The sequence below is a fragment of the Podarcis filfolensis genome (genome assembly GCF_964270895.1).
Source record: "Podarcis filfolensis genome assembly, chromosome: 4".
In the NCBI taxonomy this organism is placed as follows: Eukaryota; Metazoa; Chordata; class Lepidosauria; order Squamata; family Lacertidae; genus Podarcis; species Podarcis filfolensis.
Window position 1 is genome coordinate 81,913,392 of NC_139607.1, and position 17,276 is coordinate 81,930,667.

Below are 17,276 nucleotides of genomic sequence, written 5' to 3' on the forward strand. Positions count from 1 at the left end.
AATTGTGCCGATTAGGGTTGGACGGATCTGTCCAGTTTGATTTCCTTGTTTTTCCAATGAATTGTTCTCCACATTTCTGCATCAGTTTGTTTATTTATTTTGAAAAGGTCCTCTCAATTTCATGAATAAGGAAGCCCTAAATGTATGGTTTAAAGTCCTTTACCACGGGAGTTTAGTTCCCTTTTATTAGAGAAATGAAAAAGACTCATTAAAATGTCTAATATATACTTGCGCTCTCCACCCCTTTTGAGCATGCAAGCATCTTCATAGCCACATATCCGTCAGTGATTTGCCCTGACTAATTTTAAATGACTTTAATTATGGAGACTGTGCAATTTCCCTAGGGACATTATTTCCATAACCGTATGCTTCCTCACAATGAGATTTTATCCCCCCTGCCCCAATCACAGATCTTTTTCTTCTTGCTGCTTCTTTTAATTGGAAATTCTTCTCTGTTCTTCCCTCAGCCTTTAGAAGACTGCCAGGGGCAAGTTATATTAATAGCTCCTGCGTGTTTCAGAATGGGTAACTCAATTGGCTCACTCCTCCCTTCGTACTGAACTGTCTCATTCCTGCTTGACTGTGACTTGAACTGTACTTTCATCCCAAACCAAAAGAAAACAAAAGGAAAAACTTGGCTTCCCCCTGTAGTACACTGCATCTGTGTGGTTGCTACCCCTGGGAAGAAAAAACAATACACAAAGGACAACATTCAACACTGGTTGTGTACAGAGTTTTAATTTTTCTGGTTCACGGGAAGTTTAGGTGACAGGGGAAATGAAGGGTGAAGCCTGCAACAACTCATGTTTTATCTCTGTCCTGAGCAACAAGGAAAGGAGGGGAGTAAGAAAATTTCAGTAGCTATGTTGCATGGTCTGTACAGCATGCCTAGCCGTACCACAATAAGTGGTGGCTACAAACACTATCAGTTCTTGCACTCATAGGGGGTTATACTGCATGACCTTTAAAGTTTCTATTAACTCTACAATTTATTTTGATTATTATGTATTGGATTTCTTACCATATATCCAATTTCTTCACCATAATGTCCCAGGCCAGGTTACAACAAGCTTGTTCCCTCTTCCATGTGACAGGCCTTGAGATATTTATATCATATCTCCTCTCAGTCTCCACTTTTCCAAGCCAAACATATCCAGCTCCTTCAACTGTTCCTCATAAGGCTTGGTTTCCAGACCCTTGATCACCTTGGTTGCCCTCCTCTGCACACATTCCAGCTTGTCAACATCCTTCTTAAATTGTGGTGCCCAGAATTGGACACAGTATTCCAGGTGTGATCTGACCAAGGCAGAATAAAGCAGGACTATTGTTTCCTTGGATTGAACACTATACTTCTGTTGATGCAGCCTAGAAAAGCATTAGCTTGTTTTTTTGTTTTTTTTTGCTGCTGCATCACTGTTGACTCATGTTAAGCTTGGGGTCCATCAAGATCCCTAGATCTTTTTCACATGTACTGCTAGTAAGCCAGATGGTCCCCATCTTATATTTGTGCATCTGGTTCTTCCTGCCCAAGTGCAGAACCTTACTTCTGGTCCCTATTGAAGCACTTTCAATTATAAAAATGCTGTTCTGGCTGTTTGTGTGCCAGTATTGGCACTTTCCTTAATGTGTCTGGGCTAATAGCTTTTTCTGATCCAGTTCTGTTAGCTCCAAATGTTAAAGCTCTGCTAGTCAACACAATCCCATACTTTCAATCCTTTGTTATTGTATGTAGAGCTGTATTTATTAGTGGCTTTAACTAAGATAACCTTGCCTTGTTCATGTAGAGTGTGATTGTTTTGATAATGGTTACTTGCCAGTGTTTCATAATTTTGCTAGGACAAAATTATGTGCATCTAGCAGGATATTTCCTGACAGTTGGGGATCAAATGATTTGCAAATAAAACAAATATTTACATACTTGGGCATCTTTAATCACAAAGCTGTAAGACTGCTCACAAAGGCAGTAACGTTCATCATATGGAAGGATTTGTACCCTTCTGATTTTATTTGTGTATAAATTTAAAAGACCCCTTTCTACAGCATATTTGAGGCAACATACAAATGCAGTGGTACCTCTGGATGTGAACGGGATCCGTTCTGGAGCCCACTTCGCATCCTGAAACGAACGCAACCCGCGCCTGTGTGTCATGATTCGCTGCTTCTGCGCATGATGTCATTTTGAGCATCTGCGCATGCACGAGCGGCAAAACCCGGAAGTAACGCGTTCTGTTACTTCCGGGTTGCCACGGAGTGTAACCTGAAAATGCTCAACCTGAAGCAACTTCAACCCGAGGTATCACTGTAAACATACCCAACAGGAATAAAAATAATAAAACAACTAAGATGACAATAAAAAATGGGGGAAATCCATTGTGTCCAATGGACAGCAGAGTTCAGACATGATGGTAACCCATGATTAATCAAAAACAAATGAAATTTGTGTGCATGCCATCACCCAGCCTTTCTGCAACAGCAGAGCCTTGTCAAACTTTTAAAACACATCCAACTCACATATAAAGCACATGGCTTTCCCACAAAGAATGCTGGGAACTGTAGTTATGGAGCATGGGAATTGTTGCCTTATGAGGAAGCTACACCCCCCATAATTTTTTAATGGAAAGTCATGTGCTTTCAACCCATGTCAGATGTGCTTTAAATATTTCTTATTAAAATTTGACAGTGCTACACTCCTAGAAGTAAAGGGGTATTAGAGCCTAGGACTTGCCAATCCCTGCGACGGGGTTAGCTCCTGATGCTCGGTCCCTGCTCCTGCCAACCTAGCAGTTTGAAAGCATGTCAAAGTGCAAGTTGATTAATAGGTACCGCTCTGGCGGGAAGGTAAACAGCGTTTCCGTGCGCTGCTCTGGTTCGTCAGAAGCAGCTTAGTCGTGCTGGCCACATGACCCAGAAGCTGTACGCTGGCTTCCTCGGTCAATAAAGCAAGATGAGCACAGCAACCCCAGAGTCGGCCATGACTGGACCTAATGGTCAGAGGTTCCTTTACCTTTATGCGTGTGTCCCTTAATGAAACATACAAGCTTTGCTTCTTGACTCTCCACAGTTTTAGCCAAATCTTAGCACCCTTTAGCTCTCTGGACCAGCAGGTTAAGGAAGGCCAGCCCCGCCCCTCGGCTCCAGCAATTCAAGCACCGAGTTCTTTCCAGCTAGGGGTCCAACTTATCCACCAGTTACTTGGAAGCAATTCCCATTTAATCATGTGGGACTTAGCTCCTGAGTAAACATGCACAGGATTCGGGATGTATTGGTGTGCAGGTGGCTGCAGCCTTACAAAGCTTGACCCAAGACCCGCTCCCACGTGACTCTGAGCAACGGTCCTTCTCGCGCGCCGACCTTTACCGCCAGCCGTTACTCCCCCCGTCGCGCGCGCGCCCCCTCTTCTCCCAAATTCAGCTCAGGGAAAACCAGCGGCTTCACCCTCGCGGAAGGCGCATGCTCCCCCCGCCTCCGTCCGCGCATGCCCGATAGGGGAGCGGAGGCGCCAAGAACTCTGATAGGGTGGGGAGGGGGAGGGAAAAAAAAATTCTAAACCGACGGCCGCCGCCATATTGCGGACCTGTCAGCGGCCACTTTCTGGCGCGTCTCCGGCAGCGAAGCTGTAGCAGCACCAGCGAGGCCCTGACGGAGAGGAGGAGGAGGAGGGACGGGAGCGAGAGCGCGCACGGGTGCGCGCCCCTCAGCCACGCTCGGAGCGGCCCTGCAGCGCCTCCTGGCCGGCTGCGGAGGGGGCTGCGCGGGCGCCGTCGTGGTGGTGGTGGTGCGTGTGTGGCTCCCCGTCTCCCACCTCCAGCCCCGCCGCCGCTTGGGACCCAATCCTCTTTCCTGGAAGCAGAGAAGAAGAGGAAAGCGAAGAGTTCGCCGCCCCCGGGCTGCCTCAGCCTCCGCCGCCGCCAGGTGAGGGAGAAAAGCGGGCTACTTTTCGGCCGACCCCGGCGGTGCTGCTTTGCCAGGCCTCGCCCTTTCCCTCTCGCGCTCCCTCGCTTCATCTTCACGCCTCACACCTGGGGGGCAGAAGCTGAGGGAAGACGCCCCCTCCACCCTCACCCCCCCTCGGCGCGCACTAGCGGCTCCTGCGCAAGCTTAACGGGGATGTGGGCGGTGGGAATCGTAGTTCCGAAATACTGTTTATGTATGTATCTGAGGGAGAGAGAAACTCTTCGCTTCCCTTCGCCCCCCTCAGCAGCGATTATAACTCGTCTTTCTCTCGCCCCCCCCCGACGGCGATCTAACTCACTCCCCGCCCCCCCAAAAGGTATTTCCTTCCGCGGGGACTCCCGACTCCTCCGCCTTTTTCTTCTCCTCCCGCCCACTCCCCTCAGCCCCTGAGGAAGGAAGGAAGGGCTGGTGTGAGAGGGTCACTGGTCCGGGAAGGCGTAATTATTATATATAAGTGTGTGTACATGTGTATGCATGTATATGTCTTTATATGCATATATATGCGTGCGCGTATATGTGTACTTGTGTGTACACACACACACACACACACACACACACAAGGTTAGTGTCATATGCTGCAGGCTGCCTCTAATGTTTACATTTCCAACTAACGGCATTTTACAAGACCACCTTCGCTGCCGCTGATTTATTTCCTTTGTTAGCAAAAAAAGGGAAAGGGCAGGCAGAGCGGGGGCTCTAACGGCAGCAGCCCGGAGCGTGTTTACTCTGTAGTAACCTCCCGCTCTCACAAACGCACGCAATCTCAATAGGGTTTACGATCCCTGCCTGCTTAACGCTGCTTGAGGGTTGCAGCCGAATAACCTGCACGTTTGCGTGGAATTAATTTCGGTTGGATATGCTTGGCTTAAGGGCAGGCTGTACAATCCGGAGCTGGGGAGAAAGTTGCATCTCGGAAGTCAGTTGTGGGATCGGGCTGCAAGTCTTTTAACACCCCAGGCTTAATGCACATCTGCTTGTAAGGAAGCTCTGTTGGAATTATTTGCGGGGCTTATTTCCCAGTTAAGCTTGTTTAGCAAATTGCTGTACGAGAATAATCGAGTGTCGTCGTCGTCCCCGTCGCCCCCCCTCCCGACCGCATGTGTAGTAATAGTGGTCGGTATTATTGGGGAGAGAATAGAAGAGATGGGGCGGAAATGAGGATTGAACTTGAAGCTTCTTCTGTCATGCGGCTCAGCTACTTGTTGCGAACGGGGACGAGTACATTTTTAACACGTTCCTCATGTCGGCAGCTGCCAAACTTCTACCCAACCCCTTGCCTGTCACCGTTTCAGGAGGAGGGGGAAAGTCCATAGAAGCATGCAGCAGCTGAAGGAAATGGTGACTGCTGGAGCGCTGCAGAGTCAGAAACGATCACTAGGCTCCATATGCCCCCCTTTCCCCCCTTATTCTTCCCAGGTTGAAATTTGGATCCTAGAATCACCTCACCTAGGTGCCAGGAGACCAAGAATCTGGAGAACTTGAAAGTATTCCAGATTGAAATGGGAATGATTAAGCATTTTAAAAGTAATTAAGTGCAAAAGTTCTGCAAAATCCAACACAAACAGAATTTTAGCCACAGTATAGTTCACCCGTGTGCCAATCATGTGTTCATGATAAAAGCACCCATAATAGACAAAGAATGACATCATATGAAACTGATCCAAAGACTGATGCTGTCCATTGTTGAAAACAAATCTACTTTTTCGTGTTTTTTGGCTTTTTAATGTATTGATTTACATAACGAGCACAATAATTGTATTGTGAGTTATTTGGGTCAGTGTTTTATGCAAAATCTCCTTTATGGTGGTAAGCTTATGAACAAAGTAAAGTTAAAAGTTAAGGCTTGAGAACTTTGGCTGTAATTCTCCACATAGGCTGCCTAAGTCCCTTTGACTTCAGCGGGATATATGCAGCCTCTATGCTTGTAGTGCTGCAGAGCTTTAAGACTGCAATTCCCTTATTAAGAACAAGTTAGCATCAGTACTGGATCAGATCATGGGCCAAAGTAGATGATATATTAAATGAGTGTATGTATATAGTGTGCCTGCTTTTTGTTATTTAAATAGCAGTTGGGAGGAGTGTAAGGATTGGTAAGTAAGCATGGAGTTTAAACCCTTTCCCCCTGTATCATGCCCCCCCATCAGCCCCTTCAACTGCTATTGATAATTAGATTGATTTATTTGCGAAGACTCCAGTTCAGATCCCATTAGTATTTATGTGGTTAGTGTACCTCACTTTACAAATTGTTTTGCTATTTTGTTGCCCATTCATCCAGCTTAAAGAGATTGTTTTGGAGTTCTTCACTGACTGCTTGGTCTTCACTGTCCTGAGTTATTTGTTTTCACCTATAAATCTCAAATAGCTTATGAATGTGTTAAATAGCACCAGTTCCCGTGCTTCTTGGGAGACCCCAGTGCTTGTTTCACTCCATTGTCTGATTTTTCCTGCCTTTGCTCTGAAGTTTTCAAAGGCATCTTTGGTGAGGAACTTAAAAGCTTTGTAGAAGTCTTATAGTCATGTTTACAAGACTACTCCTGGTCCCATGTTATTTATTATACTTCTTGCCCGCCCTTCACTGTGAGGTCCCAGGGCAAGTTACAGCAATTTAACCACAGGATATTAAAAACAGCTAAAACAAATAACAGAAGAACAGTAAAAAGAATAAGGGCGGATCTTAAAATAGATATATTGGATTTCAAAGGCCCAGGTAGACAATACTCAAAGTATTCTAAAAGTCTGTCAGGCAGTGATTTTGTTTGCAGAAAGCTGATCCTTGTCAGTGTAATAAAGGTTTCTTCGGGGCACTTTGCATGTGGTGCCTCTGTAGAATGTCTTAACAATTTTTGTTCTACATACCGTATTTACTCAAATCTAATGTTCACCTTTTTTGGTCAAATTACGTAGCAAAAATTAAGGTGCGCATTAGATTTGATGGCACATTTACTTTTCCCAGAAAATACTTTTTTGGGTTTCAAGGTTCAGAAAATTGAGGTAAACTTGGGAATATAAAACATTTTTCTTATTCTGGTTAAGAAAACTTAGTTTGTATGAGTCCAGAGTAAGGAATTGAAGAAAATGAGATTACCAGCACTAATTTGCTGAGTTGCCAAGTGATGCAGTATTAATATACTTAACCTTCTTCATTCATAAACAGAACCCGGTTTATAATTTTATATTACATAACAGATTTTGATGAGCCTTTTGTGAAGTACTTTATCAATCTGAAGCTGGTTTGGAGAACCTTTTTCAACCTGAGAGCTGCTTTGAGGGGGACATGGGAGGGGGGAGGGTGAGAGCTGCATTCCTGTGATAGGTTTAGCCAGAGAGGTGAAAGTGGATGCAGCAATGGATGTGAGTCTGACCTTTGTACAGTAGACCATCCTACTGGCAGGCATTGGCCAGAGGTTTATACACACCCACCCTTATAACGAAAAGGGGAAAAAATGTGGGCAAGGGTTCCCTTCCTGTGTACCTGGCCATTCTGAAGTTTGATTTTGTGTATCTGATAACATATTTGGTATGTAGGCAGGAGTGTAAGTAGAATAAATACTAAAATAGAGAAGAAAACCATTTTGGTCTAGTTCTTGGTTCTGATCCTGCCCATTTGTGACAGTGAGTGAGATTTACTGGATGTGTGTTGTCTGCTTTTTGAACCCAAGTCTTCTAGCACGAGACAGAGCATCTTTCTAGTCCTTCCTGGAGACAAGTTAGCAAAGTTTGCTGATGATACCAAGTTGTTTGGGGTATTTGCAATCCTCCAAATACCACAAATTGCAAAAAGAACCAAATAAATTCTCTACATAAAGTTGTTCTCAAGTTTTTAAAATACAGGTTTTGACAAACTACCCCCTTTGATTGAGTAAAAGAGGTTTGGTTTTTTTTCTTTTGCTAGAATGAGACTGCAGTCACATCTCTTCTAGACTGCTTTTCCAGTGCATCTTCAGCTAGATCCCCCATCTTGTGTTTTTTTTAAAAAGCACCTACAATAATAATAATAATAATATTATTTATACCCCGCCCATTTGGCTGGGTTTCCCCGACCACATTGGGTGGCTCCTAACAGAATATTAAAAACACGATAAAACATAGACATATTCTGGTGACCATAACAAAAAGGGCGCCGTTTGGTTTCTAGCTTTTATATCTCAGTTTCTAACATTCATTGTCGTTTTTATGGCAGGCAGTGCAACATTCATTTTTTAATGTTGTGTTTATTGTAGGTATGTGTTTGTTTTTTGCTTAAGATATTGTAAGTCGCTTTGAGTTGCCATGACAAAAAAGCGATTAATAACTTTAATAAATAATAATACTAAAACAATTTATTAGCTTTCCCATGCTCATGAATATGTAAGATAAAAACAGATTCAACAGACATAAAAAGGTTATCTTTTATAAATAATAGGCTTTTGGCAAACATGTGGAAATGTCTATTAAAAATAGCATTTTCTGTAGTTTGTAAAATGACAGCTGATGGAAGAGTTCAAGGGCAGAGGAATGGATTTTCTGTCTTGATTATAAGATGCTGCAGTCTTACATCCACAATGTGTAGTGGATTGAATACATATAATGTAGGTCAATCTTCCCCCAACCTGGTGCCCTCCTGATGTGTTGGTCTACAGTGACCATCAGCACCCCCGTCAGCATGGCCATTGGGTAGGAATAATGGGAGTTGTAGATCAAAGCATCTTGCAGACATTAGGTTGTAGAAGGCTATGGTAGAGCAAGGCACATTGTGCAAGCTGGAAATAGACACTTGAATATGATGATGCACTAACTCAACAGTTTATTCCCATCACTTGTAATACAGCTAAGACTGGGGTTGGGATGGGTGGTGGGGAAGAAATCTGCTTCTATAGCCTTTCTGGCATAGTGGCTGTCAAAGTGTTTGGTATTGGATTTGTTTAGTTTTTATTAACATTAATTTGGAAGCTCCCTGTGTGATTTTCAAAACTGAAAGATGGCATATAAATGTTCTAAATAAATGCTATTATTCTTAAGTAATAAGTAGATAGTGTAGATTTCCTGAAATACCATAGAATTCTTCCAGTAGCCTTTGTGTTTAATCTTTACGTGGATCTGTCCAGCTTCAAACAAAGAAATAAAAATGTTTTTTGTTTTGGTGCTCACAAGCCAAATGTTAGGACGAAGTGCCAACTGTAAAGACTAGAATTTTCTCTTTGTACATGTCTAATTAAGCACAGTCTTCTGAAATTTTCATGCACCAATTAGTTCTGCTCCTTCCATGTAAAATCAATGTAGCTATCCAAAGCAGATGCATATATATATATACTTAACAGCATATTGAACATTTATAGTATTAATGGGCCAGTTATCTTATTAGTGAAATGTGAACTGCATGTAGTTATAAATAATTACTTTGTTTCAACAGAAAAGTACAAAGATTGTGGTACAGCAGATGATTTAACTGAACCAGAAACACAGAAAAGGGGGGAAAATGCCGAAACCAGTAAGTAATCTATTTCTTGTACTTGATTGGCTTTCAGCTCATTGTATTGTCTGCTACTCATAGCAGATGTTTTTGTAAGGTTATTATCAGTGGTATTTTTCTAGAAAAAGAGGTGTCGGAACTAACAATGAACACCTCCCTTGTTCTATTATATAGTGGTACCTTTGGTTGCAAACAGGATCCATTCTGGAGGTCCATTCACAACGTGAAAAGCCCGCAACCTGAAGTGCCATATCTGTGCAGGTGCACGGCGCGATTTGGCGCTTTCGCGAAGCGCGATTTAGCACTACTGCGCATGCGTGAGCGGCGAAACCCGGAAGTAACCCTTTCTGGTACTTCCAGGTCTCCGCAGGACGCAACCTGAAAAAACGTAACATGAAGCAAACGTAAGATGAGGTATGACTGTAATAGTAATGGCGCCCACCTGAGAAGTGCCAGAACTGAGCTCTAGTGAGTTCCGGGTGAAACCCCCCCCCCCCGCTAATAATTACTATTAATTACTGCTGCTGATATCTTTTCTCTCAATTGATATATAGAAACATCATAGGAGACTTCCAGAGGGAGGCTGTAATCATAGAATTGTAGAATTGGAAGGTACCCTGAAAGTATCCAGTCCAACCTGCTACAATGCAGGAATCTCAGCTAGATCATGCATGACAGATGGCTGCCCAACCTCTACTAAAAAAGCTCCATGGAAGGAGAGTCCGCTACCCCTTGTGGGAATCTGTACCATGGTCGAACAGTTCTTACTGTCAGAAAGTTCTTCTTGATGTTTAGTCGGAATCTCCTTTCTTGAAACTTGAATCCATTGGTTCAGGTCCTAGCTTCTGGAGCAGGAGAAAACAAGCTTGCTTCATCTTCCATGTGACAACCCTATAGATATATGAGAAGATCTATCATAGCTCCTCTCAGTCTCCTCTTTACCATGCTAAACATGCAGTCACAAACCAGATGACTATGGGAAGCCTGTGAGAAGGCACTGAACTTAATGATGCATGGATCTGTGTATGTTATGTTTGGTTTTCTACATGATTAGCTCTTGGTCAAGATTTGTGTATGTGTGAGAGGGAAAATTATTATTTATTGAGACACAATTTTCTGTAGCTATGGAGTGGTGGTCAATTAAATCTTACTTAGGTCCATTAATTTCAATAGGTATACAGTACTAACTTAGTAACACTCATTTAATGTGTCTGCCCTGTGTAAAGCTTATTTTAATACCACACTATGTAATCTGATGAAAAACTACTTGGTATTTTGCAACTACTTCCTATGAGTGCTGCTTCTTGGCATTGTTTCTGATACCTATTTTTTGTTTCTACGTTTGCTTACGTGCAAGTCTGGTTTGATAATATTCTTCCATGCCTATGGCCTTGAATAACCCATTCTGACTGCAGCTTCATTTTCTATATATTTAAAAGGCACTTGAACAATATTATTGTCTGGGTGCCATAAAGGCACTTTTGTTCTAATCTGTAGCTATAAAGGAGTCTTGCTGTTATGTAGAGTACAGTCTTGTTTTGTTTTCCTTATTTAAGTGTATATCCAAATATAGTGAGCTAGTTTAGAAAGACTTGTATTCAACCCGATGAACTGTAGTGATGATGCATGGATCTATGATGAAAATGCGTAGCTTAGAGAGTAACACTAGTAGCACTGCCAGAGTGCAATGAAGTGTGCAGCTTTCATGAGTATGGTGGGTTGTAACAGCTGCACATTTGATAATCTTTTACAGTTTGTGTGTGCTTGCATAAGATACAATCTTTTCCTGATCTGCTTTCCTACCTAGCATCATTTAGAGCTGGAGTGGGGAATCTCTTTTGGCCTGAGCGCTGTATTCCCTTGTGGTCAACCATTCAGTGAGGGGGCCCATGCCAGTGGTAGGTGGGACAAGAAGCAAGAGCAGGTTAACTTTGTACTGTAGGCAGTGGTGATTGCTAACATTCTGACTTGGTAGGGCTGCAATTTTTAACCTTGCTGTCTTCATCACAATGATTTTCAGACAAGAGTAACTCCATGCCTCTTGTTTAAAAATTAAGCCATACCACATAACATCAGTTTTTTGATTCATGTATTGATTACACCTAAACATCCCTTGTAAAAAACAATAACACCTAAACACACAAATATGTTAAAAATGTGAGGAGCGCTTGCTTTCAGTTGCATTTGGTTTCCTCCCAGTCAATTTAAGTTTTTATAATCTAAAACAATTTTTCTCTAGATTAAAATAACACCTCTTCTCTAAATTAAAAGATCAAAGTATTAAATTAATAGACAAAAATGATGTGTTTCATTTGAGCCAGTGTACATAAGAATGTACCCTGTAATGCATGGCTCAGTTTCGAAAATGTGAAGTAATAATCTCTGTTCAAGTGCCGAGTACATCACACCAGAGTAATCATAATCAGCCTCTTATATCTGACATTTGGGAGAATATCTTCCAGGTTTAGGAAATGAAGTCAGTGTGATATCCAGAGAGGCATAGAACCTAAACCTTTCATTTTAGAAATACAGTGGTACCTCGGGTTACATACGCTTTAGGTTACATATGCTTCAGGTTACAGACTCCACTAACCCAGAAATAGTACCTTGGGTTAAGAACTTTGCTTCAGGATGAGAACAGAAATCGTGCTCCAGCAGCACGGCAGCAGCAGGAGGCCCCATTAGCTAAAGTGGTGCTTCAGGTTAAGAACAGTTTCAGGTTAAGAACGGACCTCCGGAACAAATTAAGTACTTAACCCGAGGTACCACTGTACACTGACAAACCCACAAAAAGCAAGCAAGTAATAATAGCAGCAGCATTTTCTTTCATTCTACATTCAAGTACATTTGTAATTATTGACAAATAATGTTTCTATTGCTATTAAAGGAGTATCAGGATTGAGGCTTGAAGGGCTCAATCTTACCTGGCACTATAAGTTAAATAAGTACTTCTGCATTTTCCAAAGGCTTGTACTATTCAGTATATAACTTTTCTGTACTAATTCAAAGCAGAATGTTCAGAATCTAAATGTCCTACCACGTGTCTGCATTTTGTGTTTTGTCTGGTATGTTAATCATTTCCGTTTGAGTCTCAACCATACACAAAAAGAAACTTTAAAGTGCACAGTGCCTTCTGGAATGCATGCATTTAAAATGAGTGTGCAGCTTTCATGAGTGCAAGCTTTCAGCTTGCATGCTCCTTAAATACATGCTAATTAAGTCAAACAACCCAGTTATTAAAATTAAAAATCCTTTTCAGCTTTAGCAGTGCATCTATTTCCAAATACTATGTTACTTGTGCACATTAGATAAGTGTTTATATCAAAAAGCATTGCAATTAATGTAAGCCAACAATTAAATGCATCAGTTAATCTAGGATTTCTTATGAATCCTGAAGGCAAAATATCACTTTTTGATAAAATGAATTGTACTAGAAAGCAATAGTGCCAAATATGAAAGATTATTTCGTGTTATAAATATTAGCACACAAGTGTTCAAGGGAGAATCATTGGCCTGATTAACACATAACTGTGGTTTATTAAGCAATGAGTAAGAGTTATGTCTCAGGCTAGCAGTTTAACTATGGTTTATTAACCATGGTTAAAGGACGTTCCTTAATCAAAGTTTGTAATTGTGTTATAAACCTTAGTTAAATTTAACAGTAACTTATTCTTATATTTGAATACATCCCACTGCTTAACTGTGGTTAAGGAGTCATCAGCGTTCCAAAGCTACAGAGCCGCAAGTGAAGGGTGACAAAGAATTCAAACCACTCTCAAGGTTCAGCTGCTCTTGTTGTTGCTTTTAACTTTTCTGTGACACAATGAACCAAGGTTTAAGTGATCATCTATCAGATACCTCAGCTTTAATTATGGTTCCTGCAGTTGTCAATCCTTTTGTATCAGTGGGCACATTTTGAATTTTGAGAGCATGCTGTTGGCACTAGTCACAGAATGACTGGCCCAGAGGCATGTGATAACACAAAATAGCTGTCATGGTGGGCATGACATAAAACAAAATTAGAGAGTATAGTCATTGTGCAGTTTTCTGCTTAACTATTTCATGCTAGAAAGGGCTTTCCTTTTTGAATTTCTTACTTCACTGACAGAAGGGAGTAGCCAGCCTACCTCATGTAATATTTAGATTTAGATTTAGATTTAGATTTAGATTTAGATAAATTTATTGTCATTGTCCGTATATACACAGTATACACAACAACGAAAATCAAACACCCCCCCAAAGACCGGGTTCACATACACATTTACACGTATCTCCAACACTCTCATCCTATTCAGACATAATCTATAAAACATAACATAATCCAGAATATAACATAACCTATTTAAAGGCATAACATAACCTAAAACCTATCTCATTCCTTCCTACTCCCTGCTTGCTATTTCTTGCAACTGGCCCTGAGATCATTATTTAGTGCAATCAGAGCTCTTGGATAGAAACTACTTATAAATTACTTATAAGGATATGTGCACATTCTGTTTCGTAACCTTCTTTTTAGGAGGTCTAGATACTACTACTGCTGCTGCTGCTGCTTCTTCTTCTTCTTCTTCTTCTTCTATTTTATTTTAAAATGAAAGCTCAGTGTCTGGGGGCCCCCTACCCAGGGTTGCCAAGCGAGATCAACACAAGCCATGGTGCTTGTGGGTACTGCATTGGTGACCCTTGGTGTATATTAACTACAGGCAGTGACTATTTTAGGTGCATCCAATTGATACACGATCTCTGACACGCAGGTCCTTTTGGACACGGAAGAGGGCAGAACGGGGGTGTAATGGGGCATAACAGAGGTGGGGCTCAGTGGGGTGAGTGAAGTGTTAAGTGAGATCCACAGCCACTCACTGTCTTAATTGCTCAATTTTAGTAGGTTCCAGGTGCAGTGTACTGGGCCCAGAAAATACTGTTGACACTTCATATCTGTAAGCCCTGACTGCCAGTTTTATTTCCACCCCCCTCTGAACATTTGACTAAATTTGACTCTATATATGTATATTAGCTTAGCACATGAAAAAAGTTTTTGTCATAGGTCTATGCTCCAAAAGTGTTAGAAACAGCAATGCTTCTGTAAAGAGTTCAGAATGGGAGAGCACAGTAGGGCTTTTCTGTGCCCTGCCACTGACTTTTGAATGCAGCCTATGGCCTCTGATACATATACAGCAAGAGGGTTGTAGTTAAAACCATGAAGGCTCTGAGGTATGCACAATAAAAGGTGTCTTTGGGTCCTGGTAGCAATACTGCTGGGTATTATAAGTTCAGCAAGAAATTCCTATGCTTCTGTCAGAACAGAACAAAATATTTATATCCTCATGACTGTTGTGAGACATTCTGTCGGGAAAGACAGTCAGCTTACAAAGCTTATGCTAGTCTGCTAAATTAAGTATGACATTTCTGTGGTTGTCACTGAAGGAAACCTATTCCGATAACAACTGAGAACCATATTGGAGGCTGGGCTTCAAAACCCCCAACATGTTGCCATAGTTCAAAGAGACAATGTACGTACAGTGCATACATGCACCCTGCTAGATCATTAGAGACAAAGGCATCTAATTTACAATGGGGGCAGAACCTTGATGCTCTTTGTACAACACAAATGATCTGTTTAAGGCAAGCTTCTTTGACTTCTGCTCCTAGAAAGCAAGTCATCATTCTCAGCTAACTCTGAGGAAGCTAATCCTGGAGTGCAGCAAACTTGGACTGTGCCACTTCTCTCTAGTCATTTACCACTCCATTATCCTTACTATTTTAACTCATTCACTGAATTGCCATTTTAACTAAAATGCATGGCTTGTGTATTTGCCTGTTTTTCAAGGTATAGAATGTCCCTTTTTAAAGATATCTTTAAAATCTAAGCATCTTTTCCCAGATACTTTCTTGGGCTGCCATCTATCTCTTCAGAGATTAAAATTGGCTGTAAATTAATCCCTCAGAACGCAAAACAGAGATATTTTCCACAATTTTTAAACTCTTCCAAGCATAAGATTTTGTGTTCAGTGCTTGTTGGAGTACCAGGGTTAATATCAAATGAATTTATGATACAGCAATCTAGTTTATTGTCTAGATTCTTTCAAGCTTAATTTCAGTGGTGGGAGGGGTGAGCAACCTGCAGGTAACAGGGAAGCTTTCAGTGGGTACATTTGTGCCTACAAGAGCTGAGTTGGTGACCCGTGGCACAGAAGATGTTCATTGCAAATCTGAAAGAGTTGGGGGTATCCTTTAGAATGAGTTTGGATAGATCAAATAGATACAGTAAGTTTCCTGGTGACAATGGAATTTAATTGTTGCATATCAGGTTGCAATTTTTAACTCCTGGCAAAAGTCACAAAACTCTGTGTTGTTTTTAAAAAACCTTTCGTTCTTACCAGTTCTTAGTTTGGTTGTTTAACCTTTTGTTTAGTTACATGGAATGTGTAAGATGTTGTGTCAGTTTATAATTTGGCACGGTAATGCTGATCAAAGCATGAAAATCTATTTAGACTTAATACCTTCTATTTAGACTTAATACCTTCTTGTTCTATGCAGATTAATGTAAGAGTCACCACAATGGATGCAGAGCTGGAGTTTGCCATCCAGCCCAACACAACAGGAAAACAGCTTTTTGATCAGGTAATTGTCTCACTATGGGCTGATTCAGACATGACATAGCAAACTGTGACTTACGCTTAGAATGAAGAGGTAAAAACCTCTGACCTACGTCGTACATACAGCTTCATGATTCCAAGCAGCCATTGTTCCACTTAAACCAGCTTGCCTGTTCCATCATGTACAGCATCAGTGTACTAGCACTTATAGCACTTATTGTACAGCTAGTCATGGATCCTTGGCTGATAATGCTGCACCTGTAGGTACTAGTGTCGTGGTTTAGACATGGCAGGCTGTTACAATGGGAAGTTGGGGGTCACATTTTAACCAGCACTTGCTGTTGCTGTCTGCAACAAAATGGCTTACTGCTGTGGTCATTCTAGCCCTTTAAGAGCCATATTGCTGTTAAGTTGGCCAGTCATTTGCTTATTTAGCTGTGGCAGACCTTACTACCCCCCCCCCCCTGTACTTGAGATTCCCTTAGTCTTAGCTTAGTCTCATATATAACTGGGCTTTTTCCCTTGAAGTAAGAGATGGTAAGTCGAGGGAATCATAGGGTGTCTAGCTTTCCCTGATAATACAATGAAGGGTTAATCATGAAGCTTTATGTGACTAGTATTGATGTCATTCTTCTTTTTTAAGGTTGTAAAAACAGTTGGCCTACGGGAAGTTTGGTTTTTTGGACTACAGTATGTAGACAGCAAAGGATACTCAACTTGGTTGAAGTTGAACAAAAAGGTAATGTATAATTTGTTTTATTTAAAATAAATCAATTTACAATGAAGGAATGGTAGGTGGTGTTTAAAAAGTATTCTAGTTTAGATTTCACTTTCATTAGAAGAAAGATGCATGTACGTGCTGTGATGTTAGTTGACCAATTTGACATCTTCAGTTTAGATTTATTTTTTCTATTTTTTCTTCAGTAGAATAAGGATTTTTAGTGATTGAACTGATGGACTCTGTGAAGGCCATTTTACAAGTCAAGCTACCGTATTTTTCGCCCCATAGGGCGCACCGGCCCATAGGACGCACCTAGTTTTTTGGGGGGAAAATAAAGGGGAAAAAAATTATTTCCCCCCCAGGCGCGGGGCTGGGATGGGGGAAGCCCAAGCTTCCCCCGACCCCAGCCCCCAGAACAGGCAGCTCTCCGCAAGCCTTGGGAGACCGGCGCGACTTCCCGCTGGGCTCCCACGCCTTGCGGATATCTGCCTGAAGCCCAAACCAGGTCGGGGAACAGCGGGATGGCGGCGCTCCGCCTCCCCGCTGTCCCCCGAGCTTG

General features: G+C 41.8%; 1 protein-coding gene across 5 annotated transcripts in view; it reads left to right on the top strand.

Moving 5' to 3' along the window:
- Nucleotides 1-3,506: 3,506 nt before the first annotated feature.
- RDX (radixin) overlaps nt 3,507-17,276 on the top strand; it is a 29,817-nt gene continuing 16,047 nt past the window's right edge. For 2 of the 5 annotated variants that reach the window (XM_083609185.1, XM_083609183.1), the window contains exons 1-5: nt 5,376-5,478; nt 6,317-6,433; nt 9,344-9,421; nt 15,938-16,021; nt 16,640-16,735. Coding sequence is in view for 3 of the 5 variants with exons in the window: in XM_083609183.1 (XP_083465309.1) it covers nt 9,410-9,421; nt 15,938-16,021; nt 16,640-16,735 (192 nt within the window). In the remaining 2 variants the exon portion in view is untranslated. Of the gene's footprint in view, nt 3,913-5,375; nt 5,479-6,316; nt 6,434-9,343; nt 9,422-15,937; nt 16,022-16,639; nt 16,736-17,276 lie in introns of those variants that run through there. The other 3 variants (XM_083609182.1, XM_083609181.1, XM_083609184.1) reach the window with 3 other exon arrangements.